The sequence below is a fragment of the Trachurus japonicus genome, chromosome 24 (genome assembly GCF_045865225.1).
Source record: "Trachurus japonicus isolate A0001 chromosome 24, Traja_1.0".
Taxonomy (NCBI): Eukaryota; Metazoa; Chordata; class Actinopteri; order Carangiformes; family Carangidae; genus Trachurus; species Trachurus japonicus.
In genome coordinates this window covers 3,147,142-3,161,771 of record NC_140930.1, presented here as the reverse complement: position 1 = coordinate 3,161,771, position 14,630 = coordinate 3,147,142, and the positions used below count along the sequence as shown (strand labels likewise).

General features: G+C 44.8%; 2 protein-coding genes and 1 pseudogene across 3 annotated transcripts in view; all 3 read right to left on the bottom strand.

Annotated features, from left to right (window-relative positions):
• The window catches only part of LOC146961147 (uncharacterized), a 119,785-nt gene extending 109,719 nt beyond the window's left edge, over positions 1-10,066 (bottom strand). Inside the window, exons 1-3 of the mRNA XM_085771670.1 lie at positions 9,981-10,066; positions 8,686-8,957; positions 84-1,896 (exon numbers count right to left, since the gene is read on the bottom strand). Of these exons, the coding sequence (XP_085627796.1) occupies positions 84-1,896; positions 8,686-8,957; positions 9,981-10,066 (2,171 nt within the window). The remainder of the gene's footprint in view (positions 1-83; positions 1,897-8,685; positions 8,958-9,980) is intronic.
• Positions 1-14,630, bottom strand: part of LOC146961146 (neoverrucotoxin subunit alpha pseudogene) — a 105,563-nt pseudogene that overhangs the window by 67,583 nt on the left and 23,350 nt on the right. The gene's annotated exons all lie outside the window — the stretch shown is intronic.
• LOC146961145 (NACHT, LRR and PYD domains-containing protein 3-like) overlaps positions 10,517-14,630 on the bottom strand; it is a 36,098-nt gene continuing 31,984 nt past the window's right edge. Inside the window, exon 4 of the mRNA XM_085771669.1 lies at positions 10,517-10,537. Within this exon, the coding sequence (XP_085627795.1) occupies positions 10,517-10,537 (21 nt within the window). The remainder of the gene's footprint in view (positions 10,538-14,630) is intronic.

Sequence of the window (14,630 nt, the reverse complement as noted above, 5' to 3'; positions counted from 1 at the left end):
AACAAAAGTAAAGAAATAATTATATTTTTGTTATGACAAAAGGAGAAGATACAGTAAATGTAGATGGGTATATGTGCACATACATAGCTTTAGTTGAAGCTTTGACCACTGGCAGCAGCCTCAGAAGAGTCTCCTCTGAAGCAGAGTATTTCTTCAGGTCAAACTCATCCAGATCTTCTCCTGATGACAGTAAGATGAAGACCAGAGCCGACCATTGAGCAGGAGACAGTTCATCTGTGGAGAGACATCCTGATCTCAGGGACTGTTGGATCTCTTCCACTAGAGAACGATCATTCAGTTCATTCAGACAGTGGAACAGGTTGATGCTTTTCTCTGCAGAGGGAGTCTCTTCAATCTTCTTCTTGATGTACTGGACTGTTTTCTGATTGGTCTGTGAGTCACTTCCTGTCTGAGTCATAAGACCTCGTAGGATACTCTGATTGGTCTCCAGTGAAAGACCCAGGAGGAAGCGGAGGAACAAGTCCAGGTGTCCATTTGGACTCTGTAAGGCCTCGTCCACAGCACTCTGGTACAAATGTGATGATTTGGCTCTGAGCAGATTAAAAAGTTTAAAGGCCATTTTCTTTCTTGACATCAGGTTGCGTCTAGAGTTGATGAAGGTCAGATGAACATGAAGAGCAGCCAGAAACTCCTGAACACTCAGATGGACGAAGCAGAACACCTTGTCCTGGACCTGGTACAGGCCTCTCTCCTCTTTAAAGATCTGTGTAAACACTCCTGAGTACTCTGAGGCTGCTCTGATATCGATGCCACACTCTTTGAGGTCTGATTGATAGAAGATCAGGTTTCCTTTCTGCAGCTGCTCAAAAGCCAGTTTTCCCAGAGACTTGATCATCTTCCTGCTCTCTGGACTCCAGTGTGGATCTGTCTCAGCTCCTCCATCATACTTGACCATATTCATTTTGGTCTGAACCACCAGGAAGTGGATGTACATCTCAGTCAGGGTCTTGGGCAGCTCTCCTCCCTTTCTGGTCTTCAACAGCTTCTCCAGAACTGTAGCAGTGATCCAGCAGAAGACTGGGATGTGGCACATGATGTGGAGGCTTCGTGATGTCTTGATGTGGGAGATGATCTCTCTGGCCTGCTCCTCAGCTCTGAACCTCTTCCTGAAGTACTCCTCCTTCATTGGGTCAGTGAACCCTCTGACCTCTGTCACCATGCCAACACACTCAGGAGGGATCTGATTGGCTGCTGCAGGTCTTGTGGTTATCCAGAGGCGAGCGGAGGAAAGCAGGTTCCCCCTGATGAGGTTGGTCAGCAGCACGTTGACTGAGGTGGACTCTGTCTCATCAGTCAGGATCTCAGTGTTTTTGAAGTCCAGAGGAGGTCGACACTCATCCAGACCGTCCAAGATGAAGACGACCTGGAGCTCATCAAAGCTGCAGATTCCTGCTGCTTTGGTTTCAGAGAAGAAATGATGAACAAGTTCCACCAAGCTGAACTTTTTCTCTTTCAGCACATTCAGCTCTCTGAAGGTGAAGGGAAATGTGAAGTGTATGTCCTGGTTGTCTTTGTCTTTGTCTTTGTCTTCAGCCCAGTCCAGAGTGAACTTCTGTGTTAAGACTGTTTTCCCAATGCCAGCCACTCCCATTGTCATCACTGTTCTGATTGGTCGGTCTCTTCCAGGTGGGGCTTTAAAGATGTCTTTTGGTTTGATGGTTGTTTCTGGTGTGTCTGGTCTCCTGTACACTGTTTCAATCTGTCTGACCTCATGTTCATCATTGACCTCTCCAGTCCCTCCCTCTGTGATGTAGAGCTCTGTGTAGATCTGGTTCAGAAGAGTTTGGTTTCCTGCTTTAGCGATGCCCTCAAACACACACTGGAACTTCTTCTTCAGGTTGGATTTGAGTTTACATTGGCAGCCAGTGAGAATCTCTGTATGAATAAAGGACCAATGATGTCAATGAGAAGTTATTATTGTAGTTATTGCATAGAAAACATGAATCATGGAAACTCCTTCTCTGTTATCATTCAGCAGGCTTTTATGAAATAATTGTTCCAAAGAGATCAATTCCTTGCCATGTTAGCATCATTGTGAACCTCTCCCAGAGGTTTTCATGTATTGTATTGCTTCTGAACACTTTTTTAATTTCTGTTTTGACAGAACAGAGTCCTGATCTCAAAAATAAGGAGTCATTCTGGGATTATATCAAGAGACAGAAGACACTGAGACAGTCTCAGTCAGAAGAACTATGGCAAGTTCTCCAAGATACTTCAACAACCTGCCAGTCAAGTTCCTGGAAGAACTGTGTGCAGGTGTTTGGAGGAGAACTGGAGCTGTTAAGGATAAAGTGTGGTCACACCAGATTATGATCTGATGTAGGTTTCTTCTGTTGACTGAACTTTGTATGAAATTAATCAATAAATAAAAACTATTCATGGAATTATTTTTGAATGCATCTCCACTTTATGACAAGAACAACAAACTTGAAAGTGATGCTGCACACTCATAGCCTTGATGTTAAATATAGGACGTTACTTAAAGAGCAACTAAACCCCTCAGTTCTGCATGACGTGCTCTAAGCTGGAAATTCAAAAAATGGCATGATTATGGGCGGGGCTCCAGGAGTACTCTCCGATCCCCCCTCCCCCCTCCGCTGCATTCACACCCGCGAAATCACACAAAGGAGAAAAAAAAGTAATAAACACACATCGACACTATAGCGCTAACGAGCTACTAATGAGCGACTCTAACAGCACTAGTAGCTAGCGCAGACACTACTAGGAGAGGACGCCGGAGCCGTGACACAGTGCATACAGCCAATCCGCCGGCTACCGGCCACTAACAATTCTCATCCAGCCAGCTGTTAAGCCAGGGACACACCGAGCCGACCGTCGGGCGTCGGGCCTCGTCGGACGGCGTCGGCAGCTCGTCTGTTTGGTGTGTTCCTCTCCGTCGGGGAGCCTCGGGTCTTGTCGGATCTCGTCGGGGCCGATTGAACATGCTCAGTCGGGACTCGTCGGCTGTCGGGAGAGTAGACTCGTCGGGTACTCTGATTGGCTGTGTGCTAGCTATGGCGATTCTGATTGGCGGTGCCCTAAGCGAATCAGCGCGGTGTGTGGGAGGGACGGAAGTGACCACAGTAAACAAACGGTGTCCTAGCCTGTGCTACAGTAAAAATGGTATACAAAATAAAAAGAGGAGTAAAGCAATATATTAAGCGGCAATATATATATATTTAAACATCAAAGATGTTCAATCAAACCCACATAGTTTGAAACAACGTTCAAAACACACACAGCTCACAACTAAGCATATAAAGCCCGCTAGCTTAATGCTAACGTGTAATGTAAAACACCATAGACGGGCTAACAGAAATTAGCATCGGCTATCGCCAATTCGCGGCAACCGAGCCACAGCAGTAAGCTGCTAAAAACTGTTTTAATTTCGGCTTTAGCGCTGTTAAAACGTGGCTGGTTAAATTGTTTTGGGGAGATTAATGTTGTCTCATTGATGAAATTAACTGTGGCAGTGGCATTAGTTTGTTTGAATGAACAGTGAGCAGAGCTGCCCCTGGTCTGTATTGGTCTGTATTTCTATGGGGGAGTCCTCGCCACTCAGTCTCTCTGGTCGGCAGTCGGGGCAGTGTGTTTCACTTTTTCCTTTCTCCCGTCGAGAGGCGACAGACTCGTCGGCCAAAGCCGTCGGCGTCGGGACGCATCGGGAAGCGTCGTGGCGGTGTGTCAGGGGCTTTAGTAGCCGTTAGCCGCAGCAGAGCTGTTAGCCGCAGGCCAGGCAGCAGCCAGTGCTGATTGGCATTCTTCACATTTTCATGAAGCTGTTTGTTCTGATTCTTTGTCGTCACTTTTTTTTCCTGCAGCTTTGAAAACGTCTTTAACACGTGAACTCGTTCAGAGAAAAACACGTGACTGTCATTCAAAAGGGTCTCCATAACTTTAGCCATTAATTAAGGGTAACAAGTAAGTTCTATAAACAGTCGTCATGGAGACCAAAGCTGTTTCTCTCCCAGGCTGTAAACATGTTTATTTCTGCTGTAAAATTAAATAACATTTTAACATGGGCGTCTATGGAGTCTGAATCACTGTTAGAGACTCACTCTAGTGGGTGGGGTTGCACCAGTTTGGCGTATCTTTACTAAATTCAGGATTTAGTAATTACTAAACCACTACTAAACCCTTAGTAATTACTAGCTAGTTTGCAACTAGTTTTTTTTTTTTTTTTAAGTATAGTTTTGGGGCATTTATGCCTTTATAGATAGTACAGTTGAGACAGACAGGAAACGGGGAGGCAGAGAGGGGGTATGACATGCAGCAAATGGCGCCCGACGCGGGACTCGAACCGGGGCCGACCGCAGCGAGGACTGTGCCTCTATACATGGGGCGCCCGCTCTAACCATAGACTGTAAAAAAAAAATGGACGTAGACTTCCGGTCTGAAAAGTGAAGCCAACGCGGAAGTGACTTTACGTGCAATCCCAGCCACATCCTGCAGGGGGTGGCTGCAGAAAGCCCTGGTTCCAATCCACTCCCATTCATTTTCAATCATGAAATACTCGCTCAATAATTTTTTTTCTCAACTGATAATGGTCTAAACAGCTAAAGTTTATCATCCTTAAATATGACCTGGTGGTCCTTCTGAAAAAAAATCTATAATTATTTAGATATTAGTCCTTCCTGGTTGGTATAACTGACCAATCACCTTCCAGCACGGAATATGATTGACAGCCTGATGACTGAGACGTCACAGGTCAGACACGGTGGATCAGACACCGAGGATTAACACCGGAGGGGACCTCCCGCCGTTTGCGTATTGTGTTCAGTCAGTTTTAATTTAATTTCTGATATTTTCGGGCTTTGGTCTTAGTTGTGGCCACAATGGAGAACCCTGATTCACACAGGTACGTAGTTGTGAATGGGAGCAGGAGTTTCACAGCCCTCAGTGCAAGACATGGGTACTCCTTTGAGACTGCAATCCAGAAGGAGCCCAGGTCCAGTTTGCCCCGCTGCAGCTTTAAAGTGCTGTCAGTGGAAACTTCCAGAAGCTGGGATTCCAGGTGTGAGGGTAAAGCAACATCACTTGCAGTGGGATCCACTGCAAATGGGTCCAAAATCCACATGTTTCCCTCTCTGGGATCCTCTCTGCCAGTTGTGAGAGGTGCTGGGAGACTGAGTCACTGATATTCACATGAGGGGAGTTTTTCCAAAATGTCAGACAAAAGTGGAAACATGTCCATCCTCTTTTCCTGGGCCCTCTTGGTCCACAAAGCAAGTTTCCTCTTGAAAGCTTCAACTTTGTCTGCAACAAAAAATATGTTGCTGTTTCTTCCTTGAAGTGAGGTGTTCAGTTGGTTCAGTAGTGGAAAAAATGTCACAGAGGTAGGCAAGTTTTGCTGTGAACATTGTGTCAGCATAGTAATGTGCAGTGGCGGCTGGTCAATAGAGGGCGCTCGGGCGCCGCCCCCCCCCCCCCTGATGAAAAACGATTTTTAATTATTATAATTTTTTCCAAAATAATAATTTAAAATTAATATTTTTTTCTTATTGTACCTGTGAATGTGATAGGAATTCTTAAAATCGAGCTGTATATAAAATAAAACCATTATTTAGAGGCTAATTTGCCTACAGGTTCATTTACTGTCTCTGTTATATCTATCGCTCTGTGTCTGGGGCGCCGGAGAAGTCGCCCGAGCAGTGTACCGGCTCAGCCAATCAGTGACTGTTGCTAAGTAAAAAATATACGGAGCAACAGGTAATTTAGCCAATCAGCGTCGTCGGATTTTATGCCTTTGGGGCGCAGAAAATATCGCCCCAAACCAAACATTTTGGTCTCCCGTGGCAACCAGAAATCGAGGGGGAAATTAACCGAGGAGCTGTCCTCGGTAGCAGGATGGCTACGAAGTTTTCATCAGTTTCAAATTCTGTTTCCCGTATAATTTACTTTTTTTTTTAAAACAGTGAGGACAGATACCACACGGACTGTTACTGGAGTTAGACCTATTTATCTGAACGGATTACAAAACATGAACTCTCAAGGGACACATGAATGGTGCTGTCAGCTAACGTTAGCCAAGCTAGGCAGGACTAGCAGCAGAGCTTCACAGCTGGATGAAAAACACAGTTTCACGGTGAGAAAATACAACGAACAGGTGGATAAAACTCTGTGGGCCGGTGGCGGGAGGCTGTTATGATGTGACAGGAGGCCGTAGTGTGTGAGAGGAGCACCGGAGGACCGGAGCACCGTTAACCGGCACGTCAGAGACTGCTCTCTCTTGATGCTCGGAGACAACTTTTGGACTACATGCTGTTGGTTCGTCCGCGGTGCGTTCACAGCTCGTCCGAGAGCGTTTTTATTAGTTCATCCAGCTTCTGGGACACTGGACTGGACACTGTTATTCCTGAGTGACACCAGGGGAAACTACTCACCCAGGCTGTGACAGGACGTCTGTGATGTGGAGCATCAGGCTGCAGCGCACTGTTCAATATGTTTACAGGTGTGACCAGTACGTTCACAGTTAGACTCATCATCAAACCTGATAATGCAGCAGTTAAGTTAACATCTCACATCAGCAAGGTCAGACCAAACTTAATCACGTTCTGCTCCTCCTATAGTGTTCCTGTCACACTTTGTCTATAGTTAACATTAATCACTGTTGTAGGTTACATCATACACATGCCTTTTAAGAGTATTTGCTAATATATTTCACGTCCGCTGTGTGCCACCAGTGAAAGACTACTGTTTGTTCATTGTCATTATCTGTCAAACTGCTGATTTATGAAGGCAAATAAATAATTAATGTTTATCCCTAAAAATGGGTTTGGGGTTCTTTTATCAAGATGGTCACCAAAAACTTCAGGGACAAACAGCCCCACCTAGAATATTTTTCACCAGCCGCCACTGGTAATGTGCAAGATGAGATTTCTTCTCAGTGAGAAAAGAGAAGACCTCATTCCTCAGTTCAAACAAACGATTGAGGACCAGTCCTCTTGAGAGCCATCTCACTTCACTGTGATATAGCAGCTGGACATGATCTGCTTCTATGTCCTCACAAAGCTTAGCAAAACATCTGGAGTTCACTGCATTGTTTTTAATAAAGTTTATGGTTTTCACACTTACATCCATCACCTGGTGGAGATCTGGTGACATCTTTTTTGCTGCAAGGCTTTCGCGGTGGAGGAAACAGTGTGTCCATTTAGCTTCTGGTGCACGATCAAGTATCTGTCTAATGACACCATGATGCCTGCCAGTCATTGATGCTGCACCGTCGCTGCACACCCCGACGCAGTTCTGCCAGTCCAGGCCGTTCTCAGTGAAGTAGTTATCCATGCAGCGGAAACATTCCTGAGCCGTAGTGCGTGTTGGTAGCTCTCCACAAAACAGTATGTCTTCGTGCAAACTACTGTCCCAGCGATAGCGAACAAAAACTAGCAGCAGTGCAGCATTCGTGACATCCGTGGACTCGTCTAGTTGCAAAGAAAAAAAAGGGCTACTTTTTATTCTTTCTATAAGTTGATGCTGTATGTCTGAGGCCATGTCTGCGATACGGTGACTCACAGTGTCGTTTGAGAGTGGGATGGTCAGCAGCTTTTTTGCAGCGGCCTCTCCGATCATCTCACGGCACATATCAACAGCGGCAGGCAGAACCAACTCCTCCGCTATGGTGAATGCCTTCTTAGTCTGTGCAACACGTCTGGCTACGAGGTAGCTCGCTTTCAATGCACATTTAGAGTTGCTCGTCAGTGACACGACAGACCTTTTCTGCATCTGCAGTCCACTCTCCCTCCTCTTAAAATAATCCACCGGCTTTCCCACGAGCATCGGGTGCTTGGTCTCTAGATGCCGCTGTAGTTTTGAGGGCTTGAGGGCTTCGTTGGACAGCATTAGCCCACACTCCACACACTGGGCTTTTGGCACTGCCTCTGTTCCTCCATTTACGAAACCGTATTTAATGAAGTCGACATTGTATTTCCGCAAAAACTTTGTCTTTTGGGTGGAGGGGTCAGGATGTTCGTCGTCATGTTTTCTTTTTAAAAACGTATCCATATTTGCCGCAGCGAGCGAAGAAGACTCTTCTTCTCTGTGTATTCGCGCTTCCTAAACAACTGCGTGATGCATTACCGCCACCGCGTGGTTAAAAACGGCATTGTAAATTACTGAGCGTCTCATGCATAACATATCTCTGTCTTCACTTGATAATCTACAAAGTCCCGCGGCCCTTGGGGCCCACAGGTGCAAAACTGAAAGTTTTTCGCGGCCCTCTAGGGGCGCTGGCGGCCCAAGTTTGGGCCGCGGCCCTATGGTTAAGAATCACTGGTCTAGGAGACGCTGGCGGGGGGGTACGCATGCTGGTATTACGCATCACGGCTGGACGCTACAATATGACTATTGCACCGACCGACAGTGAGTGTATAAATCTATGCCCCGTAACAACCCAAACTCCATGGCCCCCCCACCTCTAAAATGAATCTGGCGCCGCTGACTGTTGGCCTCATGTTTCAGCCTTGGAGGTCAAAGTTTGGATGGAGCTCAGTGAGGCTGTAAGACTGCCACCAACCACATGTGACATTTAAGACTCCCTACAGAAACTCCCCACTCAGTTGTCAAGAACAAAGAAGTGTTTTGGATGATGAAACCGACCTTGTCCACCAGGCTTTAACTGACCATTCTTCAATATTTCTATAACTTCACATTTTTAAACAAACTTACGTTTGGGTTCTGAGATGGACTGTGTGAAATTTCTCAGTAGATCATTCTGATTCATCTTCTTCAGGATTGTTATGGTGACTTTATCAGTGTTTTCACAGTAGGTCTGGATCATTAGATCCACTGTGTCTTCCCTGTCTGCTTTCTCCAGTTTACTTATTGGGATTTTTGGGAGGTCTTCTAGGCTCTGCCACAGGTGCCGCCTGAAGTTTTTAAAATCCTTTTTTCCCAAACCCTCCAAAGTCTTCAGGAGGATCTCTCGAGGTATCTTTTTTCTGCAAGAGGAAAGACAAGCAGTTTAAAACTGGGTTTAAACTGTATGACTGAATTCTGACAGTTTTTTTTTTATTTCTATTTCAAATTTCTGTTTTTTTGTGCGTCACTTTTTGCAGTTTACAGGGGTAAGAAGAGATGAACAGCTCACAACAGGTAAACAGATGGTCAGATGGATTCAAACTTGTCTGAAACTCTGGTCACCTCTCATAACGGTATCACACAGCTGAGGCAGAGCCACAAGCTGATTCCCCTGAACTCAGTGTTTTCCCTCTTTGAGCCTGTGTGAACCCATTGTGTGCCGTTGCCACTGGTTAAAAAAATCCTAGTGGAAACACTGCACTTGAATCTCTTCTTAGAACAGCACAGATTGTCAAGGCAGTGTGGTTCTCCTTGTGCATTCCCTCAAACAGCCATTAGGTTCCAGGTTCTGGGTCAGACAGCTTTATTTCCAACATATGTGAGTAAATAGCAAGACTTCTAAAAATTACAGTGTGTCTGATGATCTTAAAGCTGGAACTGGTTCATTTGTTCCAATGAACATTCGATCAGCAGAACTATTAGTACTTTAACCACAAACAGAGTTACTGACCTTCACTCTGCACTGTTAACATCTACCTGATGTTTATCTCAGGACTTTAATCACAACAGCAATCAAGATTTCCTGCAATTTACCAACTCTTTTATCAGTGATGTTCCTAAGAACAATATTATTTTGAGGACAAGATCATTTGTTATTCTTCATTGTCCTATATATTTACATTTTTTTTATATATGTATTTGTACCGTCCAGCAGAATTTATCTGTATATTTCTACACAATAAAGCCTCTCTGCTCTGTTCTTCTGCTCTTGTTGTGAGACTGAGACAATATCTTGTTGATTTAAATGAGTTATTCACTTTTATTAGCACCAATAATAGTAGTAAAACAATATTGCACTACCCTGTCACATAAAAACCTCATATCAGATAACAGCAGTATCTCCAGTGATCTGAGTCCTGGACAGTTAGAGATCCTCATCTCACCTTTGACCTGTGGTCTGGCTCTGCTCCCCACACAGAGTGGTTTCAGAGGGGGGGGCTCCCTCCTCTCTGTCCTCACACTGAGCCATAGCTGAGCCTCCACCTGCAGGGAGAGCTGCACTCAGTCAGAACAACACGGTTTACACACCTGTCCACCACAGTGTCATTCTGCTTTCAACCAGCAGATGGTGCTGAAGGAAGGAAAGTTCAAATCCTTCTGACATCAAACTGTTCTTCCTGTTCTCTTAACATGTGAGGATTTTCATCAGTTTCTCATCAGTCAGTGACAGTCGACTGGTCTCTGAGCTGCTGTCAAAGCAAAGTGAAGTGAAACAACACAAGAGGAAGACTTTTCTGAGACACAACTTTCTGACACGACTGTGAACAGAGTGGACGTGACTTTGTGGTTGACACAGCTGTTGCTCAATTTAACTGAAGTGCAAACTGCAGCACGTCTCCGTCTCTGGACTGAGAACATGAATCAGCTGAGTGGTAGAACAAAGACGACACTCACCAGGTGAATTCAGACCCACATCCAGTCAGAGTCGCTCTCCCTTCACCTGTAGAGGAAACACAGAGAGAAGCATCAGCTTCAGTCTCTAATCACTTCACAGTCAACGAGTAGAGACATTAAAGGAACATTGCGGAGTTTCAGCTCAGTGCTTCCACCATCTGGTTGAGAAGCGCTATCGTCTGGGGGGAAAAGCGTTTATTCCCATTAATAAACAACAGTATTTCCCACATACTTGCAAGGCGGGTGGTCGGGGGAGGGGAGGAGGGGAGGAGGGGGTGAGGGGGGTTGGGGGGCGGTGGTGGCGGCGGCAGCGGCGACGACGACCGGAGGGGAACGTAAGTTTCGCTTTTACCCACCACGTCTCTCCCTCGACGCAGAGGGAAGGGGGGAGGAGGGGGGCGGTGTTTCGTACCCGTGCAGGGAAGTTACATGGTGCAGTTTCAGCCGATGCGACCCGGCTCAGGCTGCAGCGGCAGCACCATTCATCCTATTAACCATTTTTCTACCATTGCAATGAGTCTGGAAACATTATTTTAAGGCCGAAAAACTCCGCAATGTTACTTTAAAGGAGAATACCGGTCATTTTTGACCCCTAATTCTACTAAAATTGATGCAGGCAAACCAGAGTTACACCATGGCTACCCAGTGCTAGGGATAGCGACAACGCTAACTTATGGGGGCAATTCTTTCAACCACAGCAAACATTCAGAAAACAATCCGATATCTCTGGTACATGACTGGAATCCTTAGAGACACCACTGAACTCATATAGTGTATAGTATAAACAGTGTATAAACTTTGTGTTTTTGCATGTAGCCACTCAAAGAAACTTGCTATGCAACTTATTTTTCCAATTTTGGACTATTGTGATGTTGTGTATCTCTCTGCTTCTAAATCTGTGTTAGCTCCTCTGATCAAAGTTTATAACAGAACCTGCAGATTCATACTTGAATGTCCCTATCTTACACATCACTGCCTAATGTACCAATCTCTTCAGTTTCCTTCTCCACATGCACGACGACAGTTACACTGGTTCCAATTTATTTTCAAATGTATTCACTTTAATTACCCCCCTTATCTTAAACAGTATTTTGTGCAACTCACCTCTACTTATCAAACCAGACACTCTGTTCACCCCTACTTTTCCGTTCCACATACCAGAAAAACAACCGGTAGAAAAGCATTTATGTTCAGAGGTGTGTATCAGATCTTCTCCATCTCTTAATTGCTTTAATCATGCCCTGTCTTCACATCTTGAAACTACTTGTTCATGCTTTCATTGAATCTGTCACCACATTTCGCTAAATACCTGTCCAAACCCGGTTGCAACTTGCCTGACTGATTTTTGTATGTCTGTCCAGATTTTGTCTTTATCTTGTTTTGTTTTGTTTGTTTTTTATTGTATTGTTCTGTATCCTTTCATTGTACTGTGATGTGTTGTGTTGTTGTGTGTATGTTGATGTGAGGTGCGCAGGACCCCCTCGAAAACGAGTTGCGACAACTCAAGGGGTTTATCCTGCTGATAATAAACAACTTAAACAACTCACCTCAGATAGCCGAACTCTGAAACATCCTGGAAAGACATTACTATCCGATCACAGAGCGCCTGCTCTCCCCGCCACAGAAACAAACACTTTTTCCTTGCTGTGATGATTTCTTTACAAAAATAGGAGATCAGAGATATTATGGACATTACCACTGCACTGCTCCACGGTGACAAGAGGAAGACTTTTCTGAGAAATCATGTGACAACTGTGAACAGAGTGGACGTGACTTTGTGGTTGACACAGCAGATGTTCAGTTTAACTCAAGTGCAAAATGCAGCACATCTCTGTCTCTCCTCAGGTGTTAAGTGAACGTGAGCTCAGATTATGGTCGATTCTTTCACTCCATAGTCACTGTATAATAATAATGGTTTACATATAGCACTTTTCTCATTTTATATGATGCGTTTTTTAAAAATCCAAGGTAATATATTTCCTTCTGTTTTGCACTGTGCTTACATTGTTTAATAAAGTTATTTCCTGTTTTTCTGTGTGGCTGCTCTCTGTCTTTGTGGTGATGCTTAATGTCACTTCCCATTTTGTACAGTTCCACATTTTACTTCTTGATCACTGCAACACAACATACACACAACAATCAGCCACTGCCACTCAGCTCATCACAGGTGAAACTATTCACCTAAAAGCTGCTGGTACCACCACACACTCTGAGGGGGGTGCATTTTTTTAAAACTCTACCATTTTACTATAGGTTTAAAATTCTCGCCAATTAGGGCACGGAAACGTTGAGTGACAGGTCCGTAGCGGTCCGGAGAGCGCTGCCTCGAGGCCAGTGGGCGGGTTCTCGGCCGGCCAATCCAACATGGAGCTGTTCAGGCCGCCATATTTGAGTCACAAAAACGACTCCCCAAAACCAATGGGTGACGTCACGGATGCTACGTCCATATTTTTTACAGTCTATGGTTTCGGACCAAACACTCTATAACTAGAAGCAGTGTTGTGCAAGTTACTGAAAAATAGTAACTAGTTACAGTTACTTAAATTAAAGAGTAACTCAGTTAGTAACTGATTAATCCAGGTGTGAGTCACAGACACACCTGGATTCAGGAGCAGTGGAGCTGTGGAGCTGTGCATAAAGCCTTTTCCCCTCTATCCGTCATTTCTATGATGAAAAAACGTGTGTTTTTTATCTGTAAATTTTACCATCATCATCATCATGCTGCATGATGTCAGCAGCTACAGCAGCTTTGACCTAACAGAATTGCAAAAAAAATCTTGAGGATACGTCTTAACCGAGTTACATTCAAGAACCTGTTTTCAGTGACGGAAAGCAAATTCATTTTTTTCGATCGATCAGCTGTGTTTACCGTTTTATAGAGGTGGATTTGAGTCCGTCTGTCGGACTTTTCTTTCTTTTCTTTATTAGGATCCCCATTAGCACCTGCCACAGCATCGGCTATTCTTCCTGGGGTCCGAGACTCATACCGCTGCTGCTCGGGTGGTGTGGGTGCTTGTGTGGCTCGCTGTGACTCTCGAGCTGTGTCCCAGGGGCTGCACTGGCACACAGCTGATGGGTCTGGGATGCTGCGTTAGCTACGTTACCTTAGCTCGCCGTCATGCCCTGCCCTGAGGCAGCTGACGTGTGGCTGAAACCACCTTGCGTTTCATTCAACCTAACTGTAGTAACGCGCCACTTCACATTCTCAGTAACGGTAACGGCGTTGTAACGATGGGAAAAGTAATTAATTAGATTACTCGTTACTGAAAAAAATAACGCCGTTAGTAACGCCGTTATACTCTAACGCCGTTATTACCAACACTGACTATAAGTGATTGCTGTCGGAAGATATAACTATTTAAGACTGGAAGACACAAACATTCCGCTTGCTTCTGCTTTAATTTCGAGCAATATAATGTGTTAGACACGTTGGTTTGAATGGTGATAAAGCTGAATAACTGCAGCGAATGAGTTGTGAAATGTTTACTACGACAGCGACTGAAGACGAGGTTACATACTAATGGAAAGCCAGCTGAGATTATTAACGTTAAGCTATATTGTTTTAAATTACCAGTAACGTTACATACTCAGCCATAGACATGTCCGTCCTCTTCCCTCGTCTCTGACCAGGCAGCACCTCAGTCCTCACAGCCACTGAATTTTGTAATCGTTAGAGTATTTTCCTGAACATAATGGTCTGTTAAATAGCTGTAGGTAACGTTAGGGATGCACAGTGTTGTTTTTACCGATAACCGACGCCATGCTGTGAGTGTCCGCCGCTTGTGCCGTGCATAATACATCCATGGTGCCGTGGCCGAGTTAACCGTTGCCGCGGTACAAACTCGATCCTCCATCCCGACGTTTTTTTTCTCTCTCTCTCTGCCGCTAAAATTACAGTCTATTATGTATAAAACACACACTGCATCAGTAGGTGATAAACTGTTGTAGTACGCTGACAACATCGCTAGCTAACACCGCTGGAGGTAACCACGACAACCGGTTCTTTCTGCAGTCAGGTTGCGCACGCATCCTGACTTACGATAAACATAATTAACATAATAAATATCAACGTAAATTTCTGTTTCATTCTGACTCAGTGCTGTTAATTGTTCAGCATTCATATAATAGGGCCTAAGTAT